At 35.2% G+C, this 20,041-nt stretch overlaps 1 protein-coding gene across 1 annotated transcript in view; it reads right to left on the bottom strand.

The window, feature by feature from the left end:
* Nucleotides 1-20,041, bottom strand: part of ADAM9 (ADAM metallopeptidase domain 9) — a 117,080-nt gene that overhangs the window by 4,538 nt on the left and 92,501 nt on the right. The window contains exons 17-20 of the mRNA XM_017847668.1: nucleotides 16,970-17,050; nucleotides 16,614-16,719; nucleotides 9,841-9,982; nucleotides 8,689-8,776 (exon numbers count right to left, since the gene is read on the bottom strand). Coding sequence (XP_017703157.1) covers nucleotides 8,689-8,776; nucleotides 9,841-9,982; nucleotides 16,614-16,719; nucleotides 16,970-17,050 — 417 coding nt within the window. The remainder of the gene's footprint in view (nucleotides 1-8,688; nucleotides 8,777-9,840; nucleotides 9,983-16,613; nucleotides 16,720-16,969; nucleotides 17,051-20,041) is intronic.

Below are 20,041 nucleotides of genomic sequence, written 5' to 3'. Positions count from 1 at the left end.
CCAAAACATCACATTGTGGCCAGGAATGGTGGCTCATGCCTGTAATCACAATACTTTGGAAGGCTGAGGCAGGTGGATCACATGAGGTCAGTAGTTCAAGACCAGCCTGGCCAACATGGCAAAACCCCGTCTCTACAAAGAAATCACCCAGGCATGATGGTGCACGCCTGTAATTCCAGCTACTCGGGAGGCTAAGGCAGAAGAATTGCTTGAACCCGGGAGGCAGTGGTTGCAATGAGCCGAGACCATGCCACTGCACTCCAGCCTGTGCAACAGAGTGAGACTCCATCTCAAAAAAAACAAAAAACAAAAATCACACCATACCCCAAAATATACACAATTATTATTTGTCAATTAAATATAAATTAATGAAAAGCTAAAGATTACAAGCAAGCAAGGTGCTGGATACGTTAATTAGCTTGATTTAATCATTTCCACATTGTTTACATAGAACATCATACTGTACCCCATAAACGTACACAACTATGATTTGCCAATTAAAATAAAATTTAAAATTTTAAATCTTTTTTGGCATTTATTTGACATATATTTTTAAATACATGCAAAGATCTATTTACAAGGAGGCTTTGTGCCACATTTTTTTATGGTATAAGACTGGAAACAACCTGTTTTTAAATTTCTGGTAAATTTATAAGAGGGAACAGTATGCAGTTATTAAAAAGAATGAAGTACATGTTCACTTCTTGCAAAGAGTAGACCAAATATCCAGAGAAAACTTCCCAGTACAGTACACCTAAAATGCTGCCTAAAATACTTAAAAGGTATTTTGAAACACTTGGCTGGGTTGGTGGGAAGTAAGAAACATCTTACAGGCCAAAAAAAAACCAAGAAGGTATGAAAGAGTCCAAACAACAGAGTTGCCTTCATCCTGTGAACATCTTCCTATCCTTGGCAGGCAGCAGTATGCGTTTCAGTAACCCATAGACAAAGGAGGAAAAGCCAGGGCCTGAGCTGGATGGAATGGTGAATACAAGGCCCTATACAAAGCCTAGACATACGAAGGGTGATATCCCCATGGGTTAACTAGAAAAACAAATACCTGCCTCAAGGAAGGCCCGTGGTGATACTGCCCCTGCTAATAGACGGGGAACTTAAAAAACAGTCTCCACTGAGAAATTCTTACCACACACTCATCCTCATAAAAGTTTGGGGACCAGAGTTTATAACATTTGTGTTGTCAAAAAAAAAAAAAATCAACAAAAATTTCAGTTTAAAGACATCAAAGACTGACCATGCCCAAAGTATCCGGCAAAGAAAAATACTCTTGGTAGAAACCCACTATAATTCAGGACTCAAATATATTTATTTCCAATATAAAGTTCCAAAGAATGTGAGTTTACAATCAACATCACAAGTGCACTAAGAAATAAGGCCATCATGAGAGTCAGCAGAAATAACAAACCTGAGAACCCACCAAGGCCATACATATTGAAATGATCAGATACACCACATAAAGTATGTGTTTGAATATGCTTTAATAAATAAAAGCTTTAAAATAGATAATAAAACTATAACAAACAATCACAAATAACCAGGCAGATTCAAAACAGAACTAAGTAGAACTACAGGAATGAAATGTACTATAAAACTAGTGAAATTAGACATTCAATGAGTCGGTTAAGTAGAAGATTTGGCATAGTTTAGTAGAGACTTAGTGAATAGAAGGTAGATCCAATATAATCAGAATGGAATACACAAGAATATTGGAAATAGCAAAGAGAGGTTAAGAAACAGAGAAATAGTAAGAAGTCTAACATGCAAGAAATGCGTGAAAGAGTTAATCAGATAATGAGACAGAGGCAATAAAGAAATAATTGCTAAGAATTTGCTAGAATTGAAAAACGTAAATCAACTCAGGAACTCTATTTATTGGCAAAGGAGTTTTTTAAAGTCCACATCTACACCAACTAAAGATACAGAAGAAAAAGCCACATGGAAAAAATATCATCTACAGCAGAAATTAGAATAGCAGACAATGTTTAAATTGCAACAAAGGATGTTAAAATATAGTCTCTTTAAAGTTCTTAGAAAAAAAAAAACAGCTGTCAGCCAAAACATTCTGAAAAGACAAAAACTGAGAGAATTTACTACCAAAATACCTTCGCTAAGGGAACTTCTGTAAGATACCCTGTTGAAGTAGATATACCAGAAAAATAAGCTGAGATTCAATAAGGTTGAAAGCAGACAATGAACACATGGGAAAATAGCTAAAGCTCATAGAGCATTTCACATGTGCCACATGCACTTCTCAGTGCTCCACACATACGAATCCCTCTGATTTTCACAAAAGTCATTTGTGATTAGTACTATTATTATTATTATTTTACAGATGAGGAAACAAGTACAGAGAGAGTTTGAGAATCTTGCCTAAAGTCACAGCTTATACAGTGACAAAGGCAGTACTCAAATTGGGCAGTCTGGCTCACAGTCCATCCTCTTAACAATTAATTTAATTGGTGTATGGTCTCACAAACCTAAACAAACATTTCATAATTCAATAGTCATATCTATAGTGTAGAATTTTTTAAAAAGATTTAAAATACTAGACAACAGGCCAGGCGTGGTAGCTCACACTGTAATCCCAGCACTTTGGGAGGCCAAGGCAGGCAGATCACAAGGTCAGGAGTTCGAGACCAGCCTGGCCAATATGGTGAAACCCCATCTTTACTAAAAAATACAAAAATTAGCTGGGAGTGGTGGCGCACACCTGTAGTCCCAGCTACTCAGGAGGCTGAGGCAGGAGAATCGCTTGTTGCAGGAGGCGGAGGTTGCAATGAGGCGAGATGGCGCAACCGCACTCTAGCCTGGGCAACCGAGAAAGACTTTGTCTCCCAAAAAAAAAAAAAAAAAAAGTTTTGAGAGGCTTCCAGAATCTCTAGACAGGCTGAGTAGTGTAAGTCCTCCTTGTATAAAACAAGGCTGCAAAATCTGGGAAAGGCAGCTCATTCTTCAAATGCCAAAATCCCAACAATAAATGACACATAATACAAAGAAACAGAAACACGGCACATTTAAAGGAACAAACTAAATCTCCAGAAACTGACCCTAAGGAAACAGGTATATATAAATTACCAAAGAATTCAAAAATTACCATCATAATGATGTTCAAAAAATTAAAAGAGAATGCAGAGAGACAACTAAAATACATCAGGAAAATGATGTATGAACAAAATGAGAATATCAACAAAGAGATAGGAACTATAAAGAAGAACCAAACAGCAATTCTGGAGCTGAAAACTGTAATGCTAAATTGAAAGATTCACTGGAAGGATTCAACAACAAACACGATGAGGTACAAGAAAGTATCCGTGGACTCAAAGATAGTATACTCAAAATCAAAGTGGCAGAGGAGCAAAAAAGGTGAAGAGAAAGGAAAATAAATAGCAACACAAAACCATATGAAAATACTCAATAATAAAGGTAAGCGTATAGACAAGTAGAGAATTCTGTAGTACTGTAAGTGTGAAATTCACTTTTAAATCTTGTTAGAACGTTAAAAGCATAGCATAAAAAGTAATGAATCTGTGTTAATGATAAGCAATATAAAAAGAGGTAATTTTGTATCATCAATTACATAAAGTGGAAGAAGAAGAAATATAAAGGGGTAGAGTTTTTGTGATTGAAGTTATCAGTTTAAAATAGATTGCTATACATTTATAAAATATTTTATGTTATTGCAAAGATATCACAATATATATACTATAGAATATGCACAAAGGAAAATGAGAATCAAAATATTACTACAAAAAAAATTTATTGTATATTTCAAAATAGCTAAAAGAGTAGAGTTGGAATGTTCCTAACATAGAAATTATAAATCCTTGAGGTGATGACTATCCCAATTACCCTGATTTGATCATTACACACCGTATGCTTGTTTCAAAATATCACATGTACCATGTGATATGTGCAACTCTTATGTAGTCATAATTGATTTTTTTTTTTAATTAAAAAGAAATACAAAAGGCAGCAAAGGAAGAAGGAAGGGTCAAAAACAAAATAGCAATAGGAAGTCCTTACCTATCAGTAACTTCTTTAAATATGAGTAAGTATTCTGTGCAAATGGAAACCAAGCGAACAAGGATAGCAATACTTACATCAGACAGAATGATGTAACATCAAAAACAATAAAAACAGAGATGAAAAAGGGCATTAATGGTAAAGGGGTCGATTCATCACAAGGATATAACAACTGTGAATACATATGCAGCCAATTTAGAGTACCTAAATATATAAAGCAAATATTAATTAATCTGGAGGGAGAGCTAAATAGCAACCCAATACTAGTAGGAAACTTCAATACTTCACTTTCAACAACAGATGGATCATCCAGACAACAAACCAGTAAGAAAACATTTGACTCAAACTAGACTTTAAAAAAAACTAATCTAACAAACATATTCCATCCAACAGAAGCAGAATATACATTCTTCTCAAATGCACACAGAACATTCTCCAGGACAGATAATACAAGCTGCAAAACCAGCCTTAACAAATTTTAAAAGACTGACATCAAGTATCTTTTCCAACTTACAATATTAGGACTCAAAATCAGTAACTGAAGGAATTTTAGAAAATTCACAAATACAGGAAAATTAAACAACACGCTCCTAAACAACCACTTGGTCAATAGCAGATAACAAGAAATATTTTAAAATACAGTTGATACTTAAGCAACACAGATTTGAACTGCACAGGTACATCTATATGCAGATTTTTTTCAACCAAACACAGATTGAAAATACAGTATTCATGACCCACATATATAGACGGCCAACTTTTCCTATATGTGGGTTCTGCAGGGCCAACAGCATGACTTGAGGATAGACAGATTGGGCTATATGTGGGGGTCCTGGAACCAATCCCCAATGTGTACCAAGAAACAACTGAATCTTGAGACAATAAAAATAGAAACACAACATAACAAAATGTATGCAACACAGAAAAAGCAGTTCTAAGAGGGAAGTTTATAGCAAGTCTATACCAATAAGTGCCTACATTTTTTAAAAATATCTCAAATAAACAACCTAATGTTATACCTCAAGACCTAGAAAAGGAGGAACAATCTAAGCCTAAAGTTAGTAGAAGAAAGGGAACAGCAAAGATCAGAGCAAAAATGAATGAAATATTGGAAAAATAGTGTTAACAGAATCAATATAACTAAGAGTTGGTTTTTTGAAAAGATAAATAAAATTAACACACCATTAAGTAGACTAAGAAAAAAAGAAAGAAGAATCAAATAAAATCAGAAATGAAAGAGGAGACATTACAGCTGATACCACAGAAATACAAAGTTTTATAAGAGACTGCTATGAACAATCATACACCAACAAACTGAACCTGGAAAAAAATAAATTCCTAGAAACATACAACATACGCAAATTGAATCAAGACGAAATAAAAAATCTGAAAAGATCAATAATAAGTAAGGAGACTGAATTAGTAACTTTAAAAAGTCTCCCATCAAAGAAACTCAGGACCTGATAAATTCACAGCTGAATTCTACCAAACATTTAAAGAAGAACTAATGTGATCCTTCTCAAACTCTTCCCAACACTTGAAGAGGAAGGAATATTTCTACACTCATTTTACAAGGCCAGCATCACCCTGAAAACAAAGCCAGACAAGGACGCCACAAGCAAAGAAAATTACAGGCCAATATCCTTTATGAACATAGATGCAAACATCTTCAACAAAATACTAGCAAACTGAATTCAGCAGCACATAGAAGGATATTTCCCAATAACCAATTGAGATGTATTCTGGGGATGCAAGGATGGTTTAACATACTCAAATCAATAAATATGCTACACAACAAAAAACAGAAGTGAAGAACATAAACATAACAAAAACCATGTGATCATTTTAAGAAATGAGGGAAAAGCATTTGACAAATTTCAACATTCTTTCATGATAAAAACTCTCAACAAATTTGTATACAAAGAATAAACTGGGCCAGGCATGGTGGCTCATGCCTGTAATCCCAGCACTATGGGAGACCGAGGCAGGTGGATCACCTGAGGTCAGGAGTTCAAGACCAGTCTGGCCAATATGGCAAAACCCTGTCTCTCTACTAAAAATACAAAAATTAGCTGGGCAGGGTGGCACATGCCTGTAATCCCAGCTACTCAGGAGGCTGAGGCAGGAAAATCACTTGAACCTGTGAGGAAGAGGTTGCAGTGAGCCAAGATCGTGCCACTGCACTGCAGCCTGGGTGACAGAGCGAGACTCTATCTCAAAAACAAAAAGAAAGAAAGAAATAATGAACCTCAGCACAATAAAGGCCGTACATCACAAGCCCACAACTAACATCATACTGAACAATGAAAAACTGAAAGCTTTTCCTCTAAGATCAGGAGAATAAGACAAGGAAGTCCACTCCTACCACTTCTACTCAATATAGTACTAGAATTTCTAGCCAGAGCAGTTAGGCAAGAAAAAGAAATAAAAGACATCAAAATTGGAAAGGAAGAAGTAAAACTGTCCTTGTTTGCAGATGACATGGTCTTTTATATAGAAAACCCTAAAGAGCCAACCAAAAAACTGTTAAATCAATTCAGTAAAGTTGCATAATACAAAATCAACATATGAAAATCAGTAGCATTTCTATACACTACAACAAGCTATCTGAAAAAGAAATCCAGAAAAAAAATTCCATTTAGAATGACAGCAAAAATACATACATAAATAAAACAGGAATAAATTTAACCCCAAAAATAAATATCTGTACAAGGAAACCTATAAAACACTGATGAAAGAAATTGAAGACATAAATTAATGAAAAGATATCCCATACTCACTGACTGGAAGAATTAATATTAAAATAACCACAGCAAACTAAAGATTCAATACAATACCTATTAATATTCCAATGACAATTTTCATAACAATAGAAAAAATCCTAAAATTCATATGGAATCACAAAAGACCCAGAATCACTAAACCAATCTTGAGCAAAAAGAACAAAGCTGGAAGCAACACATTACCAAATTCTAAAATACACTGCAAAGCTATACTAATTAAAACAGCATACAACTGGCATAAAACAGACATAAAGACAAATATAACAGAATAGAGAACCCCAAATCCACAAATTTATGGTCAGCTAATCTTCAACAAAGGTGCCAAGAATACACAATGAAGAAGGGACAGTCACTTCAATTAATAGTGTTGGGACAACTTCATGTCCACATGAAGAAAAATCAAAATGAACTGGTATTTCATACCATATACAAAAATCAACTCAAACTGGATTAAAGATTTAAACAGAAGACCTGAAACTATAAAACTACTAAAAGAAAACATAGGTAAATATTCTTAGGAGTATTGCACTATACATGTAAAAATTGTTAAGATGGTAAATATTAGTGTTTTTTTTTTACCACTACTGTTAAATTCACAAAAAACATCTTGAAAACAATGGTTAAAATGGCAAAGTTTATATATATTTTGCCAAAATCAAATAAGAAATATATACATATATGCCAATGATGAAGAAAAGTATACAGATAATTTTGAACTAGCATGCATAGGGCCTATGTGGCCATCCTGTATACATAACGATGTGGAAAAATCTCCAAGATATATGGTTAAAAGAAAGGGCATAACAATTTTGTCTCCTTTTATAAAGGAAAAGGGGTAGAATAGGGAGATTCTGTGTGTGTGTCTCTCTCTCTCTCTCTGTGTGTGTGTGTGTGTGTGTGTGTATTAAAAAATGAAGAAGGATTTCTAATCAACAATGAAAATGAATGAATCACAGCTATATCTATTGAGAAAGATACATCACAACACGACATTAAGGGGGAAAGCAGGTTGCAGATATATGTGCAAATTATCAAATAAAACGTTCTTAAAAGTTTTAAAACAGATTTAAAAATTACATATTGCTTTGGGATATATGCAGATGAGTAAAAGTGTATCATGATCTAAACACTCCCTCATACACTTGCAGGAACAGTGACTATCAGTCCTACACCTGAGACAATTAGGCCAATCCAATAGCTCAGCACCAAGGTCTTTGGTAACATCCCATAGGGAGATGGAGACAGGTATTGAAAATAGGAAAAGAGCAGACATAGAAAAAAGTAGTGATAGCATAGGTCCCATGTCATTTCCCAATCCTGTTTGCTAGGCAAGGCATTCCTAATGTCCAGCTGTCTTTTTCTGTGTCCTCTGAGCGAAGGACTCTGCTGGTTTTCCTTTAAAAAACTCAGGGGGCAGGGCACAGTGGCTCATACCTGTAATCCCAGCACTTTGGGAGGCCAAGGCGGGTGGATCATTTGAGGTCAGGAGTTCAAGACCAGCCTGGCCAATGTGGTGAGACCCCGTCTCTATGAAAAATACAAAAATTAGCCAGGCGTGGTGGTACACACCTTAATCCCAGCTACTTGGGAGGCTGAGGCATGACAATCATTTGAACCTGGGAGGCAGAGGTTGCAATGAGATGCAATTGTGCTACCGTACCCCACCCTGGGCAACAGAGCAAGACTCTGTCTCAAAAACAAAAACAAAAAAACTCAGGGACCACATACAATACTCTTGAATTCTTAAGAAGGTATCTACGTTTCTAGCTATATCTACATAACTTAGTTTTTAATCTTTTTTTAATCTTTAAGCATTTGATCCTTTAATACAATAAAGAAAAATAATTTTTCATTTTATACTCACAACTTCTCTGGGAGGTGTCACTGGTGAAACATGTCGAGGAACACTCACTGGCTGTCTAGAATGGTTTGCTTGATTTTTGCCATCTGATCTGAAAGATACAATTACTTTTGATCTAAATTAAGATTAAAACATTTCTACATGAAATATTACACACATTTTGCATTTTCCCAAATACAGAATAATGATGTTGGTAGTGGTAGGGATGATAATCATGATACAGTTAAAAATTTTAAGTCATTTTAACAGCTTTCACATATTTTTAATCCTTATGGTATTAGAAAGCATTACTAACCACATTTTATAATTAAACTGAAATTTTAAGAAATTGTGAAATGTGGTCAGTGAGGCCAATGTTCCCTAACTTTTCTCAAGTCTTCCTAAAATCAGAGAAGAGTAAAAGCATATTCTCAGGTTGCCAAGTAGTCATTTTAAAAATTAGGAAATCCAAGGGTAGTGAATGGATTGACTGGAAAGGTAATACATAAGTTTTAGACATGCTGAGGTGACAGCAAATCAGTGCAGTGGAGATGTATGAAAGATAGCTGTAGTTATGGAACTCAAACTTCAAAAATGCAGATGGGGGAATTGGGCATAGACTGGTCAGTTGGAAGTATGTTAGGAAGTATCTACTTACTCCTCTATCAGAAATTGGTGTTAAGCAAAATGAACTCTGAGGGCCACTTTCAGCAGCCTAAAGGCTGACCAACATAATCCTTTCTCCTCATAAGAGAGGCGGCTTGGTCACCACCACCTTTCAACCCATGCTAATCATGTCGAAAGGTCAGGGAAATAACTTACAACCCTATTTTAGAGGATTACCAATCTCTGATGATATGACTATCAGCATTAATACTTTATAAATTATTTAATATAAGCAAAGCATGGAGGCTCACTCCGGTAATCCCTGCACTTTGGGAGGCTGAGGCAGATGGATGGCTTCAAAAAGTTCAAGACCTGTCTGCGCAACATGGCAAAACCCCACCTCTACAAAAAAATACAAAAATTAACTGGGTGTGGTGGCATACCTGTAATCCCAACTACTTGGAAGGTTGAGGCAGGGAGAATCACCTGAGCCCAGGGAAGTCAAGATTCTGTCTCAGAAAATATGTGTATATATTTAATATAGGAATTAAAAGAAAAAAATCTAAGTACTCATATGTTTGTGATCTCTTCTTTCTGAAGTAGCTTCTCCACAGTTGATCTCTCTTGATGAAGATAAAAATAGCACAGACAATAAGGGGAACAATTAGGAAGAAGAACACCAGAAGTCCATCCCTCAACGCAGTATTCATTTCTAGAGAGAAGAATTTTACATCAACAGTCACCAAACTCATACTACCCAGAAAATACTAGATGATTATAAATACTTTACATTAATTTTCACATTACTCAAAAATCAAACTGACATTAATTGAATACATTGAGAAGTGTTCCTCACAGTTCATTCCTGCCCACTTTATTTCTGCCTTCACAAAAATAATCACTTTTATTAGTTTCTTCTGTAATCTTACAGTATTTCTTTGAGCAAACAAGAACAAAATATGTTTCTACTGTCAACACTTTCTTACACAAAAGGTAGCATACTATTTATATACCATTTGGTGCATCAGTTTTTTTCCACTTATCTGAACATAGTGGTCCTCCTCGTTTTCCATACAGCTATACGAAACTCCATTGTGAAGATGTTCTAGAGTTTATTTAACTTGCACCCTACTGATAAACACTTGTATTTTTTCAATCTTTTGCTACTACCAAAAAAACTGCTATAATGAATAACCTTGTACATATGTCATATCATATGAGTGTAGGTATAATAACTACAGAATAATTTCCCTAAAGCAGAAATGCTGTATCAATAAACAAGTGCATTCATCATTTCTTTTAGGTATTGTCAATTTGTCTTTCAATAGTAATGGTTACAATTTATTGCTTGTAATATCAAGCAATATATAAGAATTCCCCATAGCCTCACCCACAGAGCCAAACTTCCGGATTTTTGCCAACCTGGCAGGTGAAAAAATTTCTCTTATAGAATTTTAATTTACTTTTTTTAATACTATGAGTTGGTAATTTTTTTTCTTTTCTTTTCTTTTCCCAAGATGGAGTCTCACCCTGTTGCCCAGGCTGGTGCAATGGCGCGATCTCAGCTCACTGCAACCTCTGCCTCCTGGGTTCAAGCGATTCTCCTGCCTCAGCCTCCCGAGTAGCTGGGATTACAGGCATGTGCCACCACGCTCAGCTAATTTTTTTGTATTTTTAGTAGAGACAGGTTTCACTATGTTGGCCAGGCTGGTCTCCAACTCCTGACCTCATGATCTGTCCGCCTCGGCCTCCTGAAGTGCTGTGATTACAGGCGTGAGCCACCGCACCCAGCCTCATTTTTTTCTTAAGGAAACATTGTTTATTTTTTTCTGCTCAGTCATTTGACTATTTTTCTACTGGACTCTTGCTTTTTTCTTCTTAATTTCTAAAAGTTCTTTATAGATTAGAGAGATTAGCTTTGTCCATGATACAAGTTGGAAATATTTTCCCCATTTTAACCTATGGCACTATGCTTTTCTCCATGGAGAAGTTTATTATTTTTGTATAGTTGAATTTATCAATCTTATTTTCATGCCTTCTAGATTTTAAGTTTCATTAGAACTTTTACAAATTCTTTAAGTATTTTATCTGTTCTGTGTTCTTATGAGAAACAATATAGTAGATATAAACAGGAGTGGTAAACTGATTCATAATTTTAAGTTTGTTAAAGAACCAGAAATTTCTGTAAAAAGTTGTTATATGAAACAATATTTATCCCAACTGAAAATCAAAATACAGTTGGCCCTGGAATAATGTGGGTTTGAACTGTGCAGGTCCACTTATACGCAGGCTATCTTGTGTTTCCACCACCCCTGAGATCAACCTCTCCTATTCCTCCTCCTCCTCAGCCTACTCTACAGGAAGATGATGAGGATGAAGGTCTTTATGATAATCTACTTCCACTTAATGAATAGTATATATATTTCCTCTTCATTATGATTTTAATAAATTTTCTTTTCTCTAGCTTGCTTTATTATAATGATACAGTATATAATACATATAACAGACAAAATCTGTGGTAATCAACTGTTTATGTTATTGGTAAGTCTTCCAGTCAACAACAGACTATTAGTAGTTAAGTTTTGGGGAAGCCAAAAGTTACATATGGGTTTTCAACTACGCAGGGGGTTGGAGCCCCTAATCTTTGCATTGCTCAAGGGTCAACTGTATAAAAAATTAAAGCAAGCTTCGTATGTCATTTTATACTTACTAATGAGTAGACAAAATTTAAATTAAAGCATTCAACACTGGCAAGATTATTTTGAAACTGATTATTTTGCACTGTTAAGTGGCATTATACGAATGTATCATTTATTAGGAATTTTTACTCCTAAAAGAACCATAAAAAGGATTATTCTCTTCAAACTAACCTCATTACTGGCAACCGACTCTTCGATTGGAAAAATGTATACGCATTAACATGTACATTACAATGTTAACACTGTGTTATCAAAATCTTAGAAACAATCTAAATGTCAAATAATCAGAAAACAGCTAAGTGAAGTTACAGCACATCCACAGGATGAAATGATACACAGCCATTAAAATCCATAGTTCTGACTTCCAGTTATAGCCAAAGTAGAGTAACAGGGACCAGATTTACTCTGCCAGCTAAAATAACCAGAAAACCAGACATAATATATGAAACAACAGTTTTCAAGACACTGGACATCAGGTAACAAAGAGCAATGATCCCTGAGAGGCAGAAAAAAAAATAAGGTGAGCCTTACAATTGTCTGAGGTTAGTGTCTAAGGAAAGTTAACAGACACTAATGAGGGATGTGGGCACCAAACCAAACCCCAGTGGTCTCCCTCAGTTAAAGAGATGGAGCTGGTATTCTGAAGACGGCAAGGCAGCTAGAGTTCCTAGGCAAAGTACCAAAGGGAAGGGAGCTACAGAGAAAAGCTGCAAGATCTGCATCAGTGCTGATGGATATATGCATGTAAGGAGACCACATGAAGCTGGAGAAAGAACCATGTGAAAAGATTGGTGGAAATAAGCCCCAACAGCTCACACAGGACTAGGAAGAGTATTTGCTCCTATAATTCAGTAGGAAACCTCATAATTAACGTGGCACTGAGCAGGATAAACAGAAGTGGTTTTGCTTCAGTAATTAAGCAGAATCAGCCCTAGACTAAATGCTATTCAGGCCCTGCCTTAAAAGCTTAAAAACAAGACCCAGAAGGATCAAATTATGTCGACATAACTTAAGCTACTAGTACAAACCTCATCAGTAGAAATCCAAAAGTATCCAATAACCCACAAAGTAGGATATAAAATTTCTGGCATCTAATACAAATTTTTAAGGCATACAAAAATGCAGAAAATAAAAGAGGGAAAATATCAAAACTGAGAAATTACCCATATGACAGAATTAGTAGACAAGGACATTAGTAGTTATTACAACTGTATTCTATTTGTTCAAAAAAGTAAAGATTGAGCATCTTATGTAGAGTTATGAAAGATATATAAAAGAAACAAATGGAACTTCTAGAAATAAAAACTATAATGTCTAAAATGCAAAACACACTGGATCAAGTTAATGGCAAATTAGACTTCACAGAAGAAATGTGAACTTGAAGAGTAACAGAAGTTACTCAAAATTAAACATGGAGAATAAAGAGTAATTTTTAAATATCAACAGCCAGCCAGGTATGCTGGCTCACACCTATAATCCCAGAACTTTGGGAGGCTGAGGTGGGTGGATCACTTGAGGCCAGGAGTTTGAGAACGGCCTGACCAACAGGGTAAAACCCTGTCTCTACTAAAAATACAAAAGTTAGCCAGGCGTGGTGGCACACACCTGTAAGTCCCAGCTACTCAGGAGGCTGAGGCATGAGAACTGCTTAAACCCCGGAGGCAGAGATTGCCATGAGCCAAGATCATGCCACTGCACTCCAGCCTGGGTGACAGAGCAAGACTCTGTCTCAAAAAAAGTAAAGTTAAATTAAAATTTTAAAAAACTAATAAAAATAAAAAATCAACAGCCAATCAGTGAGATGTGAAATAACACCAAGCAGCCGAATATACATAAAATTGGAGGACCTGAATGAGAAGAGAGAAAGAGGAAGACAGAAAAAAATATTTGAAGAAATGATGGCCAAACATTTTCCAAACTCGAAGAAAACTATAAAAGCAAAGATCCCAAAAGCTCAAAAAATCCCAAGTACCCCAAGGCATACTATAAGAAATTACTAAAAACCAGAGATAAAGAGAAAAAATTACAAGCAACCAGAGATTACAGAAAGAAATATACAGAAGACATTACATACAAAGAAAAAAATGACAGCAGATTTTTCAGGAAAAACAACGCAAGTCAGAAGACAAGGAATATCCTTAGAAGTAAAAAGGGAGGAAAACAATCACCCAAAATTCTTGTCCAGTTAAATTATCATTCAAGCAGCAAGGCAAATTAAAGACTTTTCAGACATACAAAAGCTAAAATATTTGTCACTAGCACCCCATATTATAAGAAATGTAAAAGGAAACCCTTCAAGCAGAAATTAAATCAGATTAAAATACAAATTTACATAAATGAAGAACACCAGAAATGGTAATTATATGGGTAAATATAGAGACTTTTTCTATTATTAAATCTCTTTGAAAGATAACCAACTGTTCAAAGCAAAATGAGTAACAATGATGTGGGATTTATAACATTAGTAGAAGTAAAACACGTGACAACAATGGCACAAAATGAGAGAAATGGAAATATACTGAAGTGTTACAATATCACTACAAGGGAGACTGACGGAAAATATCAAGACAGTAAATTTAAACATAAACATATCAAGTTAAATATAAATTATCAAAACAACTTAATTAAAAGGCAGAGAATGGCAGATTAGATAAAAAGCAAGATCCAACTATATGCACTAATTATTATAGCATGATATAAATAAATTAAAAGGATGGGAAAAGATTTTCCATGCTGACTAATTAATAGGAATCTGGAGTAGCTGTATTAATAATATCTCATTGCAGGGCAGGGAATATTACTAGAGAAAAAGAAGGCTATTTCATAAGGATAAATGAGTCAATTTACAAAAAGGATAGAATAATTCTAAGTATTTAGGCACCTAATAACAGAGCATCATAATAAATAAAGCAAAAATTGATAGAACTATTAGGCAAAATAGGCAAATTGGCAGTTATAGCCAAAGAACTCAATATTCCTCTCAATAACTGACAAAGTAGACCAGAAAATTAGTAAGGATATGAAAGATCCGACTACCTATTAACTGACATGAACTAATAACTTACAGAATATTCCACCAAAGAATAGTAGAATACTCAATAGTAAACCACATTCTGGGCTACAAGATAAGTTTAAAAAAATAAAAGGATTCAAGTCATATACAATAAGTTATCTTGCTACAGTAAAATAAAATTTAAATCAGTAACATTAAGATAACTAAAAAATCCACAGATATTTCAAAAGAAATAGCACATATCTACATAACCTGTAAGTCAAAGAAAAAAAATAAAAGCATATTAAAAGGTATTCAGAACTGAATGAACATGGAGGTATAACATGTCAAAATTTCTGGGATGAATTAGAGGAAAACTGATAGCAATAAAATGCCTGTATCAGAAGAGAAAAAGATGACCTCATTCTCCACCTTGAGAAACTAGAAAAAGAACAAATGAAACCCAAAGTAAGCAGACTAAGAAAAAATATATACAAGGCACATATTTCATAAAGCACTTGAATATTTGAATCAGTGACATGCAAAGATCTTTCAAAACTCATTAAGACAACCCATTAAAAACTGGAAAAAAGATTTAAACAGACACATAACCAAAGAAGATATGTAGATGGCAAATAAGTACAAGAAAAGATGTTCAACATCATTAGTAATTAGAGAAATGCAAATTAAAACCACATTGAAATACCACTACATACCTACTGGAATGGCTAAAATTAAAAAGACTGACAATAGCAAAGCTTAGAGAGGATGTGGGGAATTTGGAGCTCTCATATACAGCTAGTGAGGATGTAAACTGGTATAGCCACATTGGGAAACAGTTTGGCAGTTTCTTTAAAAGCTTAACATATATCTACTATATGACTAGTCGTTCTAGCGGGTAGTTACCCAAGAGAAAAAAAGCATATGATGTCACTAGAAAGATACCGGTAAACTGGGAGCTCATGGTCTATCAGGGAATTTTAAAAGGCAAATCAGTAATTAGCATAGTAATTAGTGCTAACAGTACTAGAAAAGCAATAGAAGGGAATGATAATTCAGATTTAAGCAGCCAGGGGAAACTTCCTTTAGAAAATGAGGTATAATCTGAAGCCTAAATAGCAATTAGCCAAGTGCCAACAATGTGAAAATAATATGGTATGAAAGCCCACAGGTAAAAGATAGTAGTCTAGTAGAGGAAATCAAAGAAGTTACAATATGTCTTCAGCACAGTGAAATGGGGCTGGAAAGGTAAGCTGGGGCAAGTCATGCAGGGCATTTAAGCCATGTTAAGGAATTGTGGACTTCATTCTAGTAGCAATGCAAACACACTGAATTAAAGCAAGACGCTGACAAAATCAAAACTGATTCTTGAAGGAAAACACTAAAACTGAATATAGAGTGAAACATGGATTGAAGGAAGCAAGATGAAAAATAGGGAGCCTACATAAGAGGCTATGATGTATGTCCAGGCAAGAAATTCAAAGTAATAAATGGGGATGAGAAAAATGAAAACAGTCAAAAGGAATTTAGGAGGCTGAATCAACATAATTAAATGTATAACTGATGTGGGAAATGAGGGAGAGGTAAGAGGATGCCCAATTTATGCCTTGGGCCACTGGTAGATCACACTAATTTTCTTCTATATTACTTGCCATTGTATGTAGGTCCACTGTCCACACTTCCTCCGTATCCTTTAGTCTCACAATTTGGGGGAGCCCAGCCATTTTCACAGTGACAATTCTTATTGCTATTACATACCTTCAAAACAATCAAAATACCACTTTCGTTAATTGTGAATGTTGCTCTGTATCATCAACTCAAGAATGGAAACCAAGAGAAAGGACTAAATTCATACAAGCTTACTGACACTGTTTAAGAATGAAAAATGTATCAGGAATCTAAATTCCCCAGTATCTGAAAATCCTGGGAATTCTCATCTAGTCCCCTCTGAGATTTCTCATTATTTAGCACTACATTCAGGAATAAACCAAAAGAAAATACTACCTACCCCATGTCCATGACACTTTTTCTGAACATCACAATCATAATTCAGAACAGAAGCATCTACACACTGGAAGTTTCTACAAATCTGGAAAAAAAAAAAAAAAAAAAAGAACTAAGTAAAGAAAGCTTGACCACATTAATTAAAAAGTACCCAGAAAAAAAGACCTGGGTACAGATTATTTCATTGCAGAATTCTTTCAAACTTTCAAGGAACCATTAATTCCCATATTATATTTTTGAAAATGCAGAAAAATAAGTAGCATTAATTAACTGACACAAAATTAATTATCAAAAAACACAAAGATGACATAAAGACCAAAAACAAAGATAAAACTATTATCTATCCTTCCATGTGAATATAGATGTGAAGATCCTAAATAAAATATTCACAAATGAACTTTTTCAAATCAAAAGTAACCAGATACAGTTAAACCCAGGACGAGAAGGAAGATTCAAGGACAGAAGATCTATTTCTATTACACCTCTCATAAAGTGTTGTTACTGTGACAGATATCAAAAGGACAACTGATATTTAAAACTCATTTTAATTTTAAAATTCTTTCAAAATAAAAGGGTACTTTGTTGACAAGATAAAATCTGTTTTCTAGTACCCTGATTAGATACTTCTATTAAAAGCAATATTGAAAATAAGCCATAATCTTATATGGTTCAAGAAATTCTAGTTCATATGATGAGATATGAAATAGAAATGAATCCTAAATACTGAGAGAGAAAAAACACTAACTCAGAAAAAATATTAAACCTAAGATCTAAAGAAATCAGCTAAAAATATTTTAGAAATTTTTTAGTTGACATCTTTGTGAAAACTGCTCTGTTGTGATGTTAGAGGAAAAAAAGAAGACTAACTTTTTAAAAGACTGTTGAGTGCTATTGTAAAATTTTATTAGGTAACCAACCAACTGATCTTGTGTACAAGATCAGAATATTTAAATGCTCAAATGAAATAAAGAACAATTAGAGAATAAACATACAATGAAATATCGATAGCCTTACCACTCTAAAAAAAACACACAGGTTTAAACAGAATTCTACTTTTAAGTCAGAAGATCTCCAAACACTGTTTCCTCCAATTTTCCATTAATTTTTAAATAGGACATATACTCAAATGATTAGAAATTCCAAAATTACAGAAGATTCTACAGTAAGTCACTCCTCATCTGTCCTCTAGCCATGAACTACTCCTGAATAAAGATTTCAAAATACTGTTTTCTTACATCCATAAGTCTTTAGAGGAGGTATTTACCAAGAGTTTCCCTGCCAGTTAAAAGAAGATTTTCCTGTCAATAGCTGATTCACAGTGGACACCTGAAGAGTTAAATAAGATGAAATGTGTTAATAACTGGCAGATTTACTTTAAGGCACAGGAAAATTCCAAGTCCTCCAGAGAAAGGGTGTTCTGATTGGCAGTGTTTACCTTGCGGAATGGGAAAAGTCAAACTGAAAGGAATACACTCAAAAACTCTCACAGTGGGGACTGGGTGCAATGGTTCATGCTTGTAATCCCAGCACTTTGGGAGGCCGAGGTGGGTGAATCACTTGAGGCCAGGAGTTCAAGACCAGCCTGGCCAACATGGTAAAACTCCATCTCCACTAAAACCACAAAAATTAGCCGGGCATGGTGGTGCATGCCTGTAATCCCAGCTACTTGGGAGGCAGGAGAATCGTTTGAAACCAGGAGGCGGAGGTTGCAATGAGCCAAGATCACACCACTGCACTCCAGCCTGTGTGAAAGAGCAAGACCCTGCCTCAAAAAAACAAAAAACTCTCACAGTGGGAAGGTAAGACCATCCTCTCACATACTACCACCACTCCCCCTACCACCCATGGCCACCACCAACAACCACCACACATCAAAGTAAAGCAAAGTTGACTATAAGACTTCTGGTTTACTGATTTCAGGATGCAAATGGGGAGCAAAGTTGAACTACCTGGGACAATAAAAATGAAGGTGAGGAGTTCTTCTTTTCCACTTTTTCCCCTACCCCATGTTAAGCTTTTCCTGGAAATAAATGTTGAATAAATATATAAAGAATACAGATCTGAAGAAGTACCAACCAAGTTGTCAGTCTGCTCAAACTGTCCAGTCTAGGTTTTGGTACATACCAGAAGGGATAGGATCCTAGCTGCTGTGTGAAAACTCAGGTGTTAGACTCATAAATCAAACCAACAGTTACAAAGTTACAGCTGTACAGAACATGTGGTATATGGTTTCAACGGCGTGTCAGTTTGGGTCAAGGTGTATCAGTCCAGGTACACACACCAACCACTTGCTATCCTTTCTTGTACATAAATATTATTGTCATAGCTAGAAAACTATGCAGTTAGCAATAAAATCCAGAACGACAAAAGGTCTTAAAAATACATTGATATATGTTAATAATAACCTGGAATCTAAAGCCAATATTTTTCCTACCAAATAAAACTGGGACATGGGGTTTGGAAGTAAAAGTAGTATAGCTTACACCAAAACAATCAGTAGATACTATTTTAATCATGACAACTTTGAGAAAAATATATTGATGTGTTTTTGTTATTAAGTAAACAAGCAGAATAGAAAGACATATAACTACCAAAGTGTGTGTGCACACATACACACACCCCACACAAATAAATAATTTGTGTAATACTGCAAGAGAGGAAGATAAAGTAGAAAATATCAAGAAAATATTTAACAGCAGCAATAAGATCAGAGAAATAGGATGAAATGTTAATAAATTGTGCCAATAAAAGCCAGATATTTATATTATACTGAGATACAAAAAGTTTTTCTAAACATGACATGAAACCAAGACAAAACAGGTAAGACTGATATAATTTCATGATATTTTAAGGCCGAACGCCATGGCTCATGCCTGTAATCCCAACACTTTTGGAGGCCGAGGCAGGCAGATCACTTGAGGTTAGGAATTCCAGACCAGTCTGGCCAACATGGTGAAACTCCGTCTCTACTAAAAATACACAAATTAGCCAGGCATGGTGGCAGATGTCTGTAATCCCAGCTACTGGGGAGGCTGAGGCACAAGAATCACTTGAGCCTGGGAGGCGGAGGTTGCAC

This window comes from Rhinopithecus bieti, unplaced genomic scaffold (genome assembly GCF_001698545.2).
Source record: "Rhinopithecus bieti isolate Rb0 unplaced genomic scaffold, ASM169854v2 scaffold_29855, whole genome shotgun sequence".
Lineage (NCBI taxonomy): Eukaryota > Metazoa > Chordata > Mammalia > Primates > Cercopithecidae > Rhinopithecus > Rhinopithecus bieti.
This window is presented reverse-complemented; position numbering and strand designations above follow the sequence as displayed.